Source organism: Geotrypetes seraphini, chromosome 1 (genome assembly GCF_902459505.1).
Source record: "Geotrypetes seraphini chromosome 1, aGeoSer1.1, whole genome shotgun sequence".
Lineage (NCBI taxonomy): Eukaryota > Metazoa > Chordata > Amphibia > Gymnophiona > Dermophiidae > Geotrypetes > Geotrypetes seraphini.
The window spans coordinates 195,037,759-195,056,637 of record NC_047084.1 but is presented as its reverse complement, the minus strand read 5'-3'; the positions used below and the strand labels follow the sequence as shown (position 1 = coordinate 195,056,637).

Here is an 18,879-nt window from a genome sequence, read left to right as displayed (position 1 = left end):
GTGGTTTGTTTAGCAAAATTTTGCTTCAGTTTTATGGCATTCGCTTTGATCTATTTTAATCTTAATATGTACAAAGTTCAAATTTTGATTTAAAGATGTTCAATTAGTTATGTTTATTTTGAAATGTAGTTGTCAATTTTTGTAATACTGTCTGGTTCATGACTGCTCCTTTTCCCTTTGTTTTCTCTATTTTCTGTAATCTGTCCTTGCTTTCAGAAAAATTTTTCTTTTCTTATCTCTAGCCCATCCATTGTCTTCCTGCTTTCTGCTGTTATGTCACGCCTCCTGCTTTTCTCCTATTCTCTGTCATTTCTCATATTATCTCCTTCTTTCTCACTATTTTCTTGTTGTTCCCAGCCAGGCATTCTCTACTATCCTTTTTCTACCTCTATATCCCATGTTGCTTTCATCCATTCAGTCCTACCTCCTTTAGCGTTTCCATAGGGATAGGGGAGCAGAGCTGTCTGTGAGTATATTCCAGCTCACAGATCTCATACTAAATCTCCTGCTACTGGAACCATTACTGCCATTTTCTTAGCAGTCAGCTCAATGACTGGTCTAGCAGCTCCTTCATTGTTATAGAGGAGTATTGATGTCCAAATGCTTATGCGTGATATAGCTCCTTTCTCCTGCCCCTGTCTCACTCTGCAAGGCTATCTTTAGGCCTGTACAGTGTGACAATTGCAGTGCCTAATGTTGTGGCATCTTTCACACCTGCCAACCACAGCTTTGAGTAAGAGGCATGTTCTGTGCTTGTAGATGCAAAATCATGGGAAACTAGAGGGCTCTGACTGGGATAGACCTGAGAGAGAGGCCTTGCAGATCTCAGGACCTGCAACTACTGTGCTAAAGGCAGAGACAGAGAACATCAACAATAAATGTGGATCTTTAAAGAAGGAAGAAAAAAAAATCCCCTATGTTTTATTTGAGATGCATGTTTCTAGCATTTAAGGCAGTTGGGCATTGCGTTTAGTTATCCAGAATGAATGACTTTTTTTTCAGTAGTGTAGATGTTTTTTTTAGCATCTTGCCAAAGTCAGTTTCTTATTGTTATTGAATAATATGTTAAATATTTATTGCATAATCAGCTGTGGTGCAGTGAACTTGTACTTTCATGTTTTATTTCTCCTTTTCATGTTTGGCAGATACGGTTTAGTCTTGTATATGCAGTGGGTTTGCCCTGAGAGACTGGCAGCTCTTTGAATGTTGTGTTCTCTCCACTTTAAAATTATTGGAAGGAGGGATTAAGCAATGGTTACTCTGAAAAATTCTTCATATATAGCTAGTTTTACTTAGCCTCACGGAACTGAAATACTGTTAAATCTTGTAAACAACAGATTCTAAGATCTTTAAGATGAAATGCTTATATATGTTTTTTTAAATAAATTTGGAAAAGAAGAAGTAAGAATGTATTTTCACAGTTATGTAGCCTAATATCATCATCTCTTTCACTTTTTAGGAAAAATCTGAAAACTTATCTCTTTCAGAGATTCTTAACTAAGGAATGATCTAATTTATTGAAAATTTTTCTATTACCTTCATTATTGTTTTATATTATATTCTTTTAAATCTTTGTTAACCGGCTCGAGTCCTTGCTGGAATGATCCGGTATATAAGATGGAAATTAGATTAGATTAATATCAGGGCAGCTTGGAAAGAAAACAGAAACATTATCAATAAGAAGAATTCTTTGAAACTTAACTCTACCACTCCCTTCCACACTCTGTAAGCATCCAGTGTTTTCACAGAATATCTGATATACAGTATGTTTGTCCTGCTCAAAAGAAATTGTATACCTGTTATCATTAAATTGCTTTCCCCGTGTATTTCTAAAAACAAGGTAGCAGTCTTAGGTTTCTTTGGCAGGAAAAAGAAATGGTTCCTTCATGTAGAAATGATGTTGTATATAGGTTATTAAGAGAAATTTGGTTTGGCAAACAAGGAGAGACACCTTCTCCTTGTACATTTTATTCCTTCTGCCTGTTCAGACAGCAGGTGAAAACAGCAGTGGACTAGAGTTGTTGTTTGACTTATTTTTTTAACAGAACATTTAGTCCTCTTGCTTTGTCCATGGTCACAATGTTAGCATGTCCTGTGGGGAGGGGAGAGAGTGGTGGTTTGTGATAAGAGCATTACCGTATTTTCACTCATATACCGCGCACCCGTGTAAAACGTGCACATGGGTATAGCGCGCGGGGAACAGAAATTTATATAATAAAATTTTAATATAGCGCGCACACGCATATACCGCGCATGCTAAAACCTCCTCCCGCCTACTCCAAACCAGCATCCTACCCCCCCTCGCGTCACCCCCTCCCCCGTGATCCTACATCCCCCCCAGCACCGCAAAGACAACTCTTACCCGATTGGGCACCAGCACCAATGCACAGGATGTGCCAGTGCCAGTGCCCGAAGATCCTCCCTCGTTGGGCTGGGTTGGACTCCGGCTGCGAACCGGAATCCTCCCCCCCCCCCCCCCGCTCGCATCACCCCTCCTCTCCCGCGATCCTACATCACCCCCCAGCACCGCAAAGACAACTCTTACCCGATTGGGCACCGGCACCAGCACCAATGCACAGGATGTGCCAGTGCCCGAAGATCCTCCCTCGTTGGGTTGGGCTGGGCTGGGCTGGGCTGGGCTGGGCGGTGCGAGAGAGATCCTCCTTCTTCCTGTGCCGGGCTGGACTAGGCTTTGAGCATTTGCGCATGCTCAAAGCCTTCTGGTCTCGCTCTCTCCGAGATTATCTTGGAGAGAGCGAGACCAGAAGGCTTTGAGCATTTGCGCATGCTCAAAGCCTTTTGGTCTCGCTCTCTCCGAGATTATCTCGGAGAGAGCGAGACCAGAAGGCTTTGAGCATGCGCAAATGCTCAAAGCCTAGTCCAGCCCGGCACAGGAAGAAGGAGGATCTCTCTCGCACCGCCCAACCCAGCCCAACCCAACGAGGGAGGATCTTCGGGCACTGGCACTGGTGCATTGGTGCCGGTGCCGGTGCCCAATCGGGTAAGAGTTGTCTTTGCGGTGCTGGGGGGGATGTAGGATCGCGGGGGAGGGGGGTGACGCGAGCGGGGGAGAGGATGCCGGTTCGCAGGGGGAATGCCGGATCAGAATGAAAAAAAAAAAATTTGTACAACGCGCTCACACGTATAACGCGCATGGTTATGCATGGTTTGTAAAATCGTGTATAACACGCGCGTTACATGCGTGAAAATATGGTACTCATCCCTGCCATTCTATGAGGGGGTGCTGATAAGTCTTTGGCTTTCCTATTTCACCTACTTTTAGGCAAATAATACTTTCATCACATCAAAGGTTATTGTTTCATATGTGTCTGACTTAAATTTCATAACTGTAGCCTGATTATTTAAATTTTTTTGCAGATCTGAAGTGAAAATGCAAAATGTAGATTTTACTGCAAAAGAGTGCTGAGAGGTGATGAAATATCTTTTCCTAAAAGGAAACTCAGCCAAAAAAATTTATATGTCGGGTTACATTAGGCTGGGGATAATTGCCTTACCTATTCCACTGTCAGCAACTAGGTTGTTGTGTTTAGAACAGCACTAGTAAAAAACCCTAATTGGATCGTAGCCAATAAAATCCAAAAGATAATCAAGATAAAAAGGAATTGGCTAACTCACCTGATCCTTGAGGAGAAGAAGTCTAAAGAGATGGGGCAAATCTACAGATTGATAAATAAATAGTGGACATCAGTATGAGCCCTTCGTACATAAACGAACATAGACCTCTGGCTCAGGCGATATCTCAAGAGGTGACCAGCACCAGACCACAGTCTAATTGAGAATTGCCTCATACATCATGTAGTCCATGTGTGTCTAGAAATGTAAACTGCATTATGCAACCTCCCAAAACTGGATAGACTTTTTCTCACCAAGGAAAAGGGGGTTTAAATGGGCAACACATACATACTGTCCCTAAATACACACCTTGTGAGAGAAACAACAATGAATGTAATAAATATAATAAACACTATAAATATATATATAAAAGAATATGTGTGGTGTACCAGTGTCTATGTGTAAAGTGCGAATGAAAAAAAATAATAAATACATAAATACTTAATAAATAATTAATAAATAAATAATCATACAAAATACAAGGTGCTTCATAAAATACAAAGTGTGTAACTAAAATACAACCTAAAGTGCAAATGCAGCCTATAGCACCATGATGAAGGATATCTGGTCAATAAATATCACAAAGATATGTATGAAAATATATATAAAGTGCAAAGCATATAACAGGAAAAGAACGTAAAGTGCAAATGCCTATATATATATATATATATATATATTTATAGTGTTTATTATATTTATTACATTCATTGTTGTTTCTCTCACAAGGTGTGTATTTAGGGACAGTATGTATGTGTTGCCCATTTAAACCCCCTTTTCCTTGGTGAGAAAAAGTCTATCCAGTTTTGGGAGGTTGCATAATGCAGTTTACATTTCTAGACACACATGGACTACATGATGTATGAGGCAATTCTCAATTAGACTGTGGTCTGGTGCTGGTCACCTCTTGAGATATCGCCTGAGCCAGAGGTCTATGTTCGTTTATGTACGAAGGGCTCATACTGATGTCCACTATTTATTTATCAATCTGTAGATTTGCCCCATCTCTTTAGACTTCTTCTCCCCAAGGATCAGGTGAGTTAGCCAATTCCTTTTTATCGTGTTTAGAACAGAACATTGGAGCAGAGAAAACGAAGACATAGAGACATGAGGGCAGTTAAAGGCCAAATAGCCCATCTAGTCTGCCCATCCACAGTAACAATTAACTCTTTTTCTCTCTCTGAGAGATCCCACGTGCCTATCCCAAGCCCTCTTGAATTCAGATACAGTCTCTGTTTCCACCACCTCTTCCAGGAGACTGTTCCACACATCAACCACCCTTTCCATAAAAAAGTATTTCCTCAGATTACTCCAGAGCTTATCATCTCTTAACTTCATTCTATGCCCTCTCATTGCAGAGTTTCCTTTCAAATGAAAGAGACTCGACTCATGCACATTTATATTACGTAGGTATTTAAACGTCTTTATCATATCTCCCCTCTCCCGCCTTTCCTCCAAATTATACAGATTGAGATCTTTAAGTCTGTCCCCATATGCCTTATCACGAAGACCACACACCATTTTAGTAGCCTTCCTCTGGACCGACTCTATCCTTTTTATATCTTTTTGAAGATGCGGCCTTCAGAATTGTACACAATATTCTAAATGAGGTCTCGCCAGAGTCTTATACAGAGGCATCAATACCTCCTTCCTTCTGGCCATACCTCTCCCTATGCAACCTAGCATCGTTCTAGCTTTCGCCATCACTTTTTCAACCTGTTTGGCCACCTTAAGATCATCACATACAATCACACACAAGTCCCGCTCTTCCGTCGGGCACACAAGTTATTCACCCCCTAAACTGTACCGTTCCCTTGGGTTTTTGCAGCTGAAATGCATGACCCAGCCCGTCACTTTGGGACCCATCCCAAGGGCACTCAGTTTATTTATCAGACGTCTGTGTGGAACACTGTCAAAGGCTTTGCTAAAATCTAAATACACCACATCTAGTGCACATCCTCTATCCAATTCTCTGGTCACCCAGTCAAAGAAATTGATCAGATTTGTCTGACAAAACCTACCTCTAGTGAATCCATGTTGCCTCCAGTCCTGTAATCCACAGAATTCCAGAAACTTCACCATTCTCTGTTTTAAAAGCATTTCCATTAATTTGCTTACCACAGAAATCAGACTTACTGGCCTGTAATTCCCTACTTCTTCCTTACTTCCACTTTTGTGGAGAGGGACCACATTCGCCCTTCTCCAGTCCTCCAGTACCACTCCCAACTCTAGAGACTCATTGAAAAGTTCAGTCAGCGGAGCTACCAGAACTTCCCTAAGTTCCTTCAGCACCCTCGGATGTACACCATCTGGCTCCATCGCTTTGTCTACCTTTATTTAGCTAGCTCCTCACGAACACAACACTCTGAAAATCGATCAGGGTCTATTACCCCTCCATCCCTATTCATGTTTGTCTTCTGTGGTCCCGTTCCCGGCGCTTCGGCCATGAACAGAGAACAGAAATATTTGTTAAGCAATTCAGCCTTTTCTTTATCAGCTTCTACATATTCCTCTTATTCACCTTTCAGTCTCACAATGCCACTTTTGCACTTCTGGGAGACCAAATCAAGTGAGAATTCCTGAAAACATGGATGCCATTCAAGCCATGATACTGTATGATTGAAGAATATCTGCTAAAAAGATAGTAAAAATCCTGGCGATAACCCAAGAACAAGTAGGCTATATTATTCACGAGATTTTAGATGTGAGAAAGCTCTCAGCCAAATGGGTTCCCAAATGTCTCAATATTGACCAGAAGCGTGATAGAGTGGTTGCCTCACAATCTATTTTGGACTGATTTTGGTGGGATTTTATGAGATTTTTGAACCATCTAGTATGGATGACCCAGAGACAAAAGAACAATCCAAAGAATGAAGACACAGTGGTTCTCCATATTCTAAGAAGTTTAAGACACAGAAGTCATCAAGCAATGTATTGGCATCTGTCTTCTGGGACAATTTATCATGGCAAAGAACTACGTTGCACTTCTCAACAAACTTAAGCAGCAACTGGTCTCCAAACATTGAGGCAAGCTTTCAAAAGAAATCTTGTTTCTTCAAGACAATTCTGCTCCTCACAAAGCAGCCATTACACAGCAGAAATTGGCAGATTGCCATTTAATTTCTGAAATACCTGGCCTACTCACCTGATTTATCCCTTTCAGACTACTACCTATTTCCTGACCTCAAGAAACATCTCAAGGGAAGAGAGTTTTCAAGCACTGAGGATGCCACAGTAGTTGTGCACAAGTGGTTTGCAGTACAGTCAAAACAATTTTTCTTGGATGGGTTAAAGAAGTTAGAACAACAAAGTCATAAGTGTGTGGAGCTCAGTAGTGAATGTGTAGAGTAAATACATTTTTTTTCAATCCCATAGCTTACTTTCTTTTCAAAGCCAATGACTTATCAGTACCCCCTTGTATATTGTATAGATTTTCAACCTCAGCTAAAAGAACAAGAAAGGAATCCTTATCAGGCCATAGTACAGACCTTAGATTTATTCTTAGAAACAGAGGCCATGAAGCTCTCTTTGGTTGTAGTTTGGTCTTGGTTCATAGACTAAACCGTGTGAGACAAATGCGCGCAGACAAAGCCGTCCGACAATCGTACGCAGGACATCAGCGTGCCGGGTTTAAACTGAATTTTCGAGGGTGTGTGGGTGGTAACCACTGCACTTAACTTAGTAGTGTTGGCGCTGCTGTTGGAGGGGATCCCCCATTATAGAGGAAACCGGCCTTTTCCCTATTTTTTAGGGAAAAAGTTCAGATTCCTCTGTAATGTGTGTGTTTGGGGGTTCCCCCCACCCCACCCCCAATGGCTGCGCCAACACTACTAAGTTAAGTGGGGGGTTCCCCCACACACACTCCCCCTCGGAGCACATTAAAATTCAGTTTAAATCCGGTGTGCTGATGTCCTGCGTGCGATTGTCAGCCCAGCTTTGTCTGCGTGCGATTTTGACGTGTCACCTTTGGTTTTAGGTGAACCAGGATGGAAGGAATGAATGAGTGAAACTACTTTTTGTATTTGACTAAGATAAGTCTTCTCCCATCCCCAGGACACTTTTATTTACTAAAGGTTTGGGGGGAGGAGGGGGAAAGAGGCATTTCACTTTCCTCAAAAATGCCTAGGAGCCTTTTTAACCAGATTTAATACTAGTGCCTAGGAACCTTTTTAACCAGATTTATTACTAGTGCTACTGCAAATACTTACATTTCCATAACAATGCAAGACACAGAGAGTCATTTTATGAGCAAATTGAGTGTACACTTCTCCCTTCATATTCGTGATTTCTGTATCTACGGTTTCGCTTATTCGCGATTTTTTCAGCCGCTGACTCCACCCCCCCCCCCCCCAAAAAAAAAAACAACACGTCATCACTAAAGTTTTTTTCCTTTTACTGTATGGTAGAGCAACTTTTCAGCAAAAGAAAAAGTAAGTAACCTCTCCCGGCATCAACACTGACCAGCAGAGGAAACTCAAATGGGTACCCCGTCCATTATCTGCCTTGATTACATGTACCTCCAGGGGATATTAATGATAGAATTAGTTCCCTACAGCGATAACGGTGCAGCCGTCATAGTGAAACTAGGAACCAATGAGATGATCTCGTTTCCCTGAGTATTGTCGGGGCACCGTTAAAAATACTCATGCTTTTTTCTATGCAAAATCCAATATTACTGCAAGTTAATGAGAACAGGAAGTAAAAAGCAAAGACAATTTAGGGGGTAATTTATGGTTCGGTGCAGTTCTAAGTAGCATGTCCATATTTGTTTTGTTGTCATCTGCATAGTATGATATGCAAAGTACGAATAGAATAAATAAATAAATAAAAAATGTACAATCGAATACATGGTGGCAAAACAAAGCAATAATGATCAAACACAAAACACAAGAAAACAACAAAGCTACAAAGAGACTTTTTCCTGTGTGGGCAGCAGGTCGTTTTCAGAGCAATATACAGGTACAGTATTCCAGTATTGAACTTTCAACACTAATAAGAAAAAAACGCGAATAACTTTTTTTTATATGTTATTCGCAGTTTCAATAGTAAAAACGACAGCACTTTCCCAAAACCGCAAGTAACATATAAAAGAGTTATTTGCAAAATTTCATATTCGTGCCTATTGCCCTCAAATACGGAGGGAGAAGTGTATATTCTATATGGTCAGGTAGATGCTTATAAAATTGCCTGGGGTATTCATGTATAAAAGGAAGTGCTAGGAAAACATTCTACCTACTTTTATGGAATATGTTTGTAGGTGCTCCTGGGGGGCAGGATCAGTACTTAAGTGTGTATCTTGTAAAATGTGCCGATTACTATCAGCACATGCATGCACAAAATTATGTTTGCTTTGGAGAAGTGCAACAGCTTTCTGTGAGGGGAAGGGCTCCATAGACACATTTGCTCCTTGATAAAATAGGTGCAGCATATGAAGCTATGTGCCTGCCCTGATTAGAAGTTCTGTTAACTTTACCCTTCATGTGCTAAACCTTTTTGTGAGTTTTGCTGAGTATTGTGTTAACATTCAGTAGTAATTTCCCTTCCCCAAAAAATAGGAGGGCAGGAAAATGAATAACTGAGGTGCTCAATTCCTCCTACTTCTAAATAAAAATAAAAATGATAAGCAGATGAGAGTTTGGACTCTTTTGCAGGTTAGAGTTTAGTAAAGCTGCATAAACACCACTGAGACTCAGACATCCCCATGTTTACACTTCTACAATCAAGAATTTATTGTTAAATATTAACTAATGGTTAAGAAGAAGAGAATTCTTGAAGGTAGTTTTCTGAACTCTTTTGTGTATCTGAAATGACCAACATCATGCTACAAATTCTAATCTTTGCTTGTCTATCTCTGTTTTGAGACCATTATTCTAAAAACCCATTAGGATTTAGACTTAAGGCAGTGTGGCCGGTGGCTGAGCTTGCAGGGCCTTAAGTGACATCTCTGCATAGCAGTTTGAGCAAATCCCTCCTTAGAGAAGAGCCCAGTATATACTGCTGTTTGTTACTGCGGAATATGTATAATCCTGATTTCATTTTTCATTTCTGTGTTTCCCAACAGAAAGCGACACAGATAGCACACAAAGTGATGAAGAGAGAACAGTGGTAAGTAGTGGCTTAAGTTCTGCATTCTTCAGTTTCATTTCTTCTATGGGAGCTCTTTTGAGCAGCACTCTTAAGTGCTCTAGTTTTATTTCCAGGCTTTAGGGGTTTTTCTCTTTGGGTGTGGCCTTCCTTGTGAGCCTGCTGATTGTATGGTTTTAATATGACATCATCCTAAAGTAAGTTGTTCTGATAGTCTTCCTTTTGAAGGAAGGCAAACAAAGAAAACACCCCATTCCAGAAAGGACTTTCAAATTTCCATTTTGATGCCTGAATCGTTCCACGTAAATTTTGGATGTTCTCCTGAATGTACACCTTCTTTGTATTTGTCTACCAGAGTCTTCCAGCTTGTTCTTTTTGGTATTAGGTCAGTCTGGTTTTATAAGGATGCCTTTGTTTCTCTAATTGGTCTGGCTATGGGTTTTTAATTCTTTTTCAGAGATTTGGGGGGCAAGTCTTATGTTCTTTTCCAGCTTCTTCCCCACCAGAAGCTACTTACTACAAATGCTTCCATGATAGGCTGGGGAGCTCACCTAAAGTCTACACACCCAAAGTGTCTGAACTCTCCACATCAATCTCTCAGAGGTTCATGCAGTCTGAAATGCCCTCTGCACCTTTAAAGAGTGTTTACAGAATCAAGTAGTACTCATTTACACAAACAGTGAAGTCGCCATGATCTACTTGAACAAACAAAGAGGCACAGGGTCTCATACTTTCTGCCAGGAAGCACTACAAATATGGACCTAGGCAATTGCTCAGAACATTCTGCTCAAAGCAGTTTATCTGGCAGGGAAACAGAATGCCTTAGCAGACAGACTGAACAGACTCCTTCAGCTGTACAAGTAGTCTCTCAACACATCTACTTTACATCAAATCTTTTCAAACTTTGAGACTCCTGTAGTGGATCTTTTAAATGTTTCCCCCCACTACCACAAGCTTCCCCTTTACTGCTCTAGGCTCTACATTCCCAGTAGTCTAGACCAGGGGTCCTCAAACTTTTTAAACAGGGGGCCAGGGGGGTCCCTCAGACGTCTCTCAGGGGGCCGGACTATAGTCTGAAAAAAACCCATGAACAAATTCCCATGCACACTGCACATATCTTATTTGTAGTGCAAAGAAAACATGAAAGAACAATATAATATTTAAAATAAACAATTTTAACCAACATAAACTTACCAGTATTTCAATGGGAAGTTTGAGCCTGCTTTTAGTTAATGAGATAGTCAGTGTCCGGTTCCATGTTTGTCACTGCCAGTCGTAACAAGTGATGCAAGTGTGCATCAGTTAGTCTGGATCTGGTTGGAGATTTCAGATTTTTCATTCAGGAAAATTTCTGTTCACAGACATAGGTATTCCTTGAACACAGCCACTGAATACTGGCATACCAGACAAACAGCTCTCTCATTGTACTGCATGGAAAAAGTAATCTTAGGTCCACTGTTCTTTGAGTATCCTGCACTCTGAGTCAATTTTTCTTTCCCTTGACATAATTGTTTCCTAGGGATGCACAATGGCAATTTCTTCTTTGGGATGGGTGCACATAGCTATCACATCTGCTGCTGGCGTGGGCTTCTGGGTACTGGGTGGCAAGCGGTAATGAACCCACACACTTTTTGTTGGTGCTGTGGGGCTCCAGTCAGGCCCAGGGTGTGGCCAATTGACCAATTTTGGCCTGCTGGCTTGGCCTGAGCTCAGGGCCTGACTGTCGGCATTGCTGGCCTGCTGTTGTGTAGGCAACTAGTAACTGAGGGAGAGTACAGATGGCCCTGCGTGTCTCTCCATTCGATGCTAATGATGCTGGAGCAGCAAAAAACTAACAGATGGTCATGAGGGATCACAACAAAGCACTCTAAAACACCTGCAGAAAGAAGTAGATGGTAACTCAGAATGAGTCTTGAAACGCACAGAGAGAAAGTATTGGAGCACCAGCATGAGGCTTGAAATATACTGAGCAACAAAGGAAAGAAGTCCAACAAAATCTGCAGTGAAGGGAGAGCAATCCAAAAACAAAAGAGAACTGCAGACCAATGTACAAAGATGCAGGCAACGAACAGTGAGAGAAATCTCTTGAAACTCAGCCTTAGCAAGATTTCTCTCACTGTTCGTTGCTGCGATCCTATCAGGCTAAGTGTTTGTTTTGTGTTTTATTTGAAACCTTATCCACCTGGGACCCCTGATGAAGGCGTGTTTACTGAAACACAAACCGTGTCGGGTCCCTTGGTATGGTACAAGGTTGGTAACATTAACTGCATTCATGATTTTGGTTTAAATAAATTTAGCCTGCATCTTTGTACATTGGTCTGCAGTTCTCTTTTGCTTTTGAAATATACTATTGGAGTGTCAGAATGAGGTTTGGAATATACAAAAAGAGCCAAAACAGCATACTGAAGTTTGAAACGTTCACTAATGCCAAAAGTTTCCTGCCAGCTGTACCAAACTTCCAAGAACCTCTCTCAGCAGCAGCAGGGCTGTGCACATTAGCCCATGCACTCAGCGGATGGGTCACGCAGCATGGAAGTGTGATGTCAGCACTGTGTGTCTGGCCATCCAGCTCATGTGAGGGGGTTACTGGCTGTGCACAATGAGGAACATAAGAACTGCAGAGTGCTATAGTGAAAAAGCTACAATGGAGCAGGTCAGCAATGGCTAGGAACATGAGCAGTAAACTCTCGAGCAGGGGCCAGGTAAATGACCTTGGAGGGTCGTGACCCCTGGTCTAGACTTTGATGCCTTTCTCATAGATTGGAGGGATTAGTTCCTCTGCATTCCCAATACCCCTTGTTGGAAAAGCTCAACTCAAACTTTGTCAAGCTTGAGCCACCATGATTCTAATCACACCCTGTTGGCTACGTTAACCATGGTTCTCTCTCCTTGGAGATTTGGTTTCATAAAGCCTTCATGAATTTGGAAACCAAGGGATGCACAAATAATGGTTTCTTGTCCGATGCTGAATGAAAGGTACAGATAGCACTGTGATGAACATGTACTGACGTAGTCTTGAGTCCAGAACTGGAAAGATGAAATAGATAATCCATAATGGATGACAGAGGACAAGTGATTGGATCTAGGAAGTAGAGATTACACCAGACAGTGAAACAAGTCCATTTGAAATGATAGCATCACTGTGTGGAAGGTTTTCTGGAAGCTTCAATAATAGACCAACAGTGGTGCAGATAGGATGCAAGTGTCTACTTGTTGGGAGACAGATATCATGTTGCAAGTGCTAACAAATGCAGATTGACATGGAAGAGAGATCCCTTATTCTGTGAGTAACACTGGAAATAACTTTGAGGGATCTGATCTGCAGGGGCAGTCGACTCTAGTAGTTTGGTAAGAAATGGGAGTAGGATCGTCATCTAGAGTTCTGTAGTTGAAGGGCATGACTAGGGGATGTTTGGAGGTATGTTTCCTCCTGGCAGCAGAGTGATCTGTTTGGCACGTATGGAGGAAGCTTAGTTGACATGTAGCCTAGCGCCATGTGTGCTAGCATCAAGCCTTTATAGATGCAGTGTTTGGCTATGGGTAGCCAGTGGGCTGATGAGCCTGGGAGACAGAGTCATAGACGTGAAGGTTCTTTAGATGTCTGATTGCTGCGTTTTGTCCATTCTATAAGTGGGGGCAATAAAGCCCTGATTCTGTAAAAAGACACCGAAAGTTATGCACCTAGATCAGTCCGTCTAGCCAATATAGGCACCTAACTTAATTTTTTGAATTGACTTAATCAGTGCCAATAATTGAAAGGGCTGTTAAAAACCCATTAAAATTAATTAGCTGGTAATCTAAATCAGTAGATACCTACCACCTCGCAGTAGGTGTCTACACCGAGTCACCTATTGGCAAGTAAGTGTGGTTAGGGGTGGATTTGGGGTGGAGTTTGGGCATGGATTAGGTGCACTCATTTAGGCCAAGAAAACCCTGGCCTAAATGGCAGTATGCCTAGGGATTCAACACGTACCGGTGCCTATGAATGCTTAGGTACCGCTAGACGTGACTTTATAAATGGCACCTAGTAGATGATTGACAACTGTGCCAAACGGCGCCTAGGAGTTAGATGCCATTTACAGATTAGGCCCTAAGTGTGTTTTCATACAGACCTGCTGTTTTTGCCCCATTTCAGAGCTTTCCATCCGTTAGAATGCTTTTCCATGCTGAAAATTCAGTGCAGAAATAATAACAATAGACGCCATATATAGAATTCACCCATCGGTGCATAAATGTACGTCCACTCTAAGATTATAGAACACCAGCACTTTATGGACATGAATGTAATATTCGTGTGTACTTGTCAGTGTCCCGCAAACTTTTTGGCACCGCAGCACACTAAACCCAGTGCCGCGGCCGTCGATGTGATGACGTCATGCACGTCATGCACGTCAGGACATGCCTCTCGCCGCAAGAGGCACATCCTGTAAGCAGTCAGCCAGTGCCTCTCCTCCTTGCTGGCATCTCGCAGCACACCTGGAATCTGCCTTGGCACATAGTTTGCGATACACTGATATATGTGCTCCATGCTTTTTGAATGCTATTCTACAAATTTATTGCTCACATGCATGGTTTGTATTTGAAAGGGAGCGTATATGTAGGCGGGGCATGGGTAGGCCTCACATTGGCTTATTCCTAGGATAAGCAGCATAAAATCTGTTTTACTACTTGGTATCTAGCTAGGTACTTGGGACCTGGGTTGTCCACTGTTGGACCTATGGAGCCTTGGAATATTCTTATTTTATGTGTGTAAGTTACATTCTAAAATTGCAACATTTAGGTCATACATGCTCACGCTAAAGGATGGTGCCTAAATACCAACATGCACTGTATTTTACAGTGACATCTGGATATCCAGTAGCTCTTATAGAATAGCGCTTAGCTTCTACTGATTTGTGGGCTCTTTGGTGTCTGTCTTTTAGCGCACTAATACTGACTTGCCCCCTATGAACTGGCTTGCTGGTACCAGTAATTAGAAAAAAAAAATCCCTAATGAGTAAGATATGAAAAAGGAAGGGAAGTGGAGGATAATTAACTAGAAAAGCAGGTGCAAGTAATCCCCTTAACTGTAGGCAGTCTGCTAGGTACTTATTTTATTTTTGCTGTTAGGCACTAGTCTCTCCTGTTATCCATATGAAGTGTTCTTCTGTTTTTAAGGGAAAGTCAAAATCGAAAGGGAAAAGCACCGAAAGGGCACAGTTTCTGAGCACATCGATTAAGAGGAGCACCTGCTTGCTTCCCAGCATGGCAACGTTTGTGACCTCCAGCAAACCTGACCTCCAAGTCACTATTAAAGAAGAGAGCTCTCCAGTGCCTTACAGCAGCTCATGGCCTCTCCTAACTGAAACTACCTCTCTCATCCCTGCACCCTCCAGCAGCAGCAACAGCAGGCAGGACCACGAAACCCGAGCAAGTGTGATTAAGAAGACATCGGACATTGCTCAGCCACGGGTCAAGAGCTGTTGAGGACTGGATATTCTTGATTTTTGTTTATTTTGATTCGATCCTCAGATTACTTGTTTTGTTATGTCATGTTGAAAACAGCATATGTCTGTGACGCTGGTTTGGCCATTCAGGGGGGGAAAGGGGGACAGGATTGGGGAAAATCCCTGACCTGTATTAATACTGATCTGACTATCTCCAATGCAGTGGATGGAGTTTTTAACTCAGGACTCCCACCATTCAGTACCTGAAGCCCTGTTGTCTCTCCAAGGTTATTACAGAAGATGAGCAGAGCATCATGCATACTTTTCATTCGCATTCCGGTGCTGTCGGAGGACCAGTGCCCATGCTGGCGGCAGAGGCTTTATTTATTGCAGATCAGGACCTTGACAGCACTAAAAAAAAGCCTTGGAATGGAAGAAAGGAAAATGTGAACTAGCTGGAATTGTTTGGTCTTTTTTCTGACTCAATAAAATAGAATAACTAGAGTACAAATAAAGATAAGAAGAGTATCTATTGTGAATATGTATATAGTGCAGTATTAGCAACGTTGCAGTCTGCTTCTGCACCTTATAAATAGCACTTAAAAATATAGATCTTTCACGACCTTGCTCTTGCTAAAAGGTACATGCTTGACTCCTTCCTTTTTAAATGCCATATCTGCAACAATATGATGCAGAGCAGAGGTTCTCGGCCAGACACCCAGCCAGTTAGGTTTCCAGGATGTCCACAAGGAGTGTGCATGAGATAAATTTGCACGCACTATCTCCCTTGTATGCAAATCTATTTCAAGCATATTCATCATGGATATTCTGAAAATCTGACTGGATTGGTATGACCCGAAGACTGGGTTGAGAATCCCTGTTGTAGAGTAATATAGAATTACATCTAATATGAATGTTACACATTTTTAAGACTGCTTTTTTTTTTTTTTCTAATCTGCTGTTTTTGAATGCTGAGGTACAATTTAAAAAATATATTATGAGAGATTATGCAAATTCCCAGATTAACAGAATTCTAATCCTACCCAGAGCAAGCTTTTTTTTGTTTGTTTTTAATTTTTTATACAAGGGAATATTTTATTCAAGATGAAATATAAGGTGAATATAATTGTTTTCTATCTTTTCTACAGCAAATTTATAATTTTAAGATAGTTTCCAGTTTATTAGCAATTACTATGTCCTTGTGGCACATTTTTGTTTTTCAATTTTGTAGAGGGTGAAACAACTGTTATGAGCTATCCTGTAGCACGCGGAGTATCCTGTGGATTAATAAATAAGTATGATATAGAAGTATGTTTTGTCTTGGCTTCTCTTTCTGTAATTTGTGCTCACTGGTATCTGCCTACAGCCAATATAGGTAAGAATTTAGCATAAAATAAGTTATCTGGGAAGGGATAGGGATTTTGGATTTAGCTCATGCAATTTTTCAGTTGTTGCTTATAAAGTAAGTCAAATTTAGGTACAGTAGGTATTTTCTTGTCCTTGGGGGACTCACGATTTGATTGTAGCTGAGGCAATGGAAGGTTAAATCTTGGATTGTATATAGATTGCCAAAATTTGGGTTCAGATCCCCATGCAAACTAATTAGTTAATGAGCTGTTGGCATTTGGGTTTATGGGCAGATTTGCCCTGCACCCTATTCTATAAAATGCGTGCCTAAATTTTATTGCAGGTGAGATGTCTTAAATCCAACCAAGGTTATAATGTTTATTAATCCAAAATGAAGTCAAACAAAGAGAAACACTTTCTTCTGTTGTGGTCCCAACTAGGATCCCAGTTTTGTCAGATGTCTTCATCAGGGGACTAGTGAGATATTCAGTAAGCAAATACACTAAGGAAAAGCACCGTGTCAACATGACAAACACAAAATCCTTGGTTGGACTTAGACATCTCACTTGCCTATCTTTGTTTTGTTTGCATTGTTGGTGTCCATGAGGTGAGTTTTGTGCTTCACTTGTTTTCTTTATAAAATTTATTGCACACATCTCTGAAGAGGGGCATGGGCGGTTCAGTGTATTCCTAGAAATCAGGCGTTATGTTATAGAATAAGAACATAAGAATAGCCTTACAGGATCAGACCAATGGACCACCTAGCCCAGTATCCTGTCTTCAGGGAGGTCAATCAATCACAAGTACCTGGCAAAAAACGAAAGAGTAGCAGCATTCTATGCCACCAATCCAGGGCAAGCAGTGGCTTCTCAACAGCAGTTTATGGACTTTTCCTCCAGGAACTTGTCCAAACGTTTTTTTTAAACCGGCTCTCACCGCATCCTCTGGCAACACATTCCAGAGCTTAACTATTCTCTGAGTGAAAAAATATTTCCTCCTATTGGTTTTAAAAGTATTACTCTGTAACTTCAAGCATTCCCTAGTCTTTGTAAATCTTGATGCAGTAAAAAATTGATCCACTTGTGCCCGTTCTACACCACTCAGGATTTTGTAGACTTTGATCATATCTCCCCTCAGCTGTCTCTTTTCCAAGCTGAAGAGCCCTAACCTCTTTCTTCTTTCCTCTTTCCTCATACAAGAGGAGTTCCATCCCCTTTATCATCTTGGTTGCTCAGCTGCCATTAATTCTGCACCCGAGCTATGAAGGAACATCTCTTTTTAAATCACTTAAAAGTGTATTGAAAATACTGAGACTTAGCTTAGACTTTTATCTGGTTCCAACGTGCCACGTTTTGGTACTGCTTCAGGGAACCGCCATTAAGTTTAAATACAAATTAAACTGGAGGTGAAGTCTCACTAACTTTAAACACGATAGCAAATACACCAAACAATTTTTGCTTCTTCTTACTGTTCCAACGAACTGAACGCTGGATCTTCTTACTATTCCCTTCATGTCTCTGAGCAGAGTTCTACCAAATATGCAAGCAAATTAAATTTGCGTTGTATTTAATCTTTGATTTAAATGGAGTGACTTTCTTCAAGATTTGTATTAATTCTGCACCAGCATTTAAACTAGGTTTCAGCTGACTCACTGCTCTTAACCATCAGGCTGAAACTCAATGCCAGCAAAATGTTCTTTTTTGAGTATGCACAAGTTGTGCCATTAGTTCAAGCTTTTTTAAAAAACAGGCTTCCAATACTACCTTTGAAGAACTTACTTTACCCAGTTTTTATATTCTGCCTGCACCATATAAAAGGGTTCAAAAGTGGATTACAATAAGTAGAACAGGAACAATATATCTCAGAAGTACACAGATAACAGTTGAGCAGAATAGTACACGTTTGAACAATCCCTCATAAAAATGTCACTTAATTAAAGGAAAGCTAACACATATATAGTCATCATGTACTCAATTTTGGACAAAATACTTTCAAAATGGAATAGTCTTAATTACTTTTTGAAATTGAACATAATTATGTACTTGCATAAAAGAATTAGGAGGAAGATTCCACAGTTTAGCTGCACTATAAAAAAGAGATGTTGAACACATATTTTTTTAACCATCGTTTTCAATTGATTATGGGTTCCAAACATAGAGTAAAAAAAATCTCCACAAACAAATAAATTGGAGTTAAACCATGAATGATCTTAAATATAAAACAGTAAAGTTTAAAATGAATCCTAGTCTCCATAGGATGCCAAAGGAAATGCACATACCAAGCTGTAATTTGCTCAGATTTCTTCATTGAGCAAATAAGCTGAAGAGCTTTATTTTGGACAGTGCACAACTTTCTCAATAGAAGTTTAGAACAACCTAAACTCAAACGGCCT

General features: G+C 40.9%; 1 protein-coding gene across 11 annotated transcripts in view; it reads left to right on the top strand.

Annotated features, from left to right (window-relative positions):
- Positions 1–16,451, top strand: part of IRF2 (interferon regulatory factor 2) — a 158,987-nt gene extending 142,536 nt beyond the window's left edge. For all 11 annotated transcript variants that reach the window (XM_033943347.1, XM_033943262.1, XM_033943298.1 and 8 more), the window contains 2 exons: positions 9,692–9,735; positions 14,872–16,451. In XM_033943347.1, the coding sequence (XP_033799238.1) occupies positions 9,692–9,735; positions 14,872–15,180 (353 nt within the window). In that variant the 3' untranslated portion in view covers positions 15,181–16,451. The remainder of the gene's footprint in view (positions 1–9,691; positions 9,736–14,871) is intronic.
- The last annotated feature ends 2,428 nt before the right edge of the window (positions 16,452–18,879 follow it).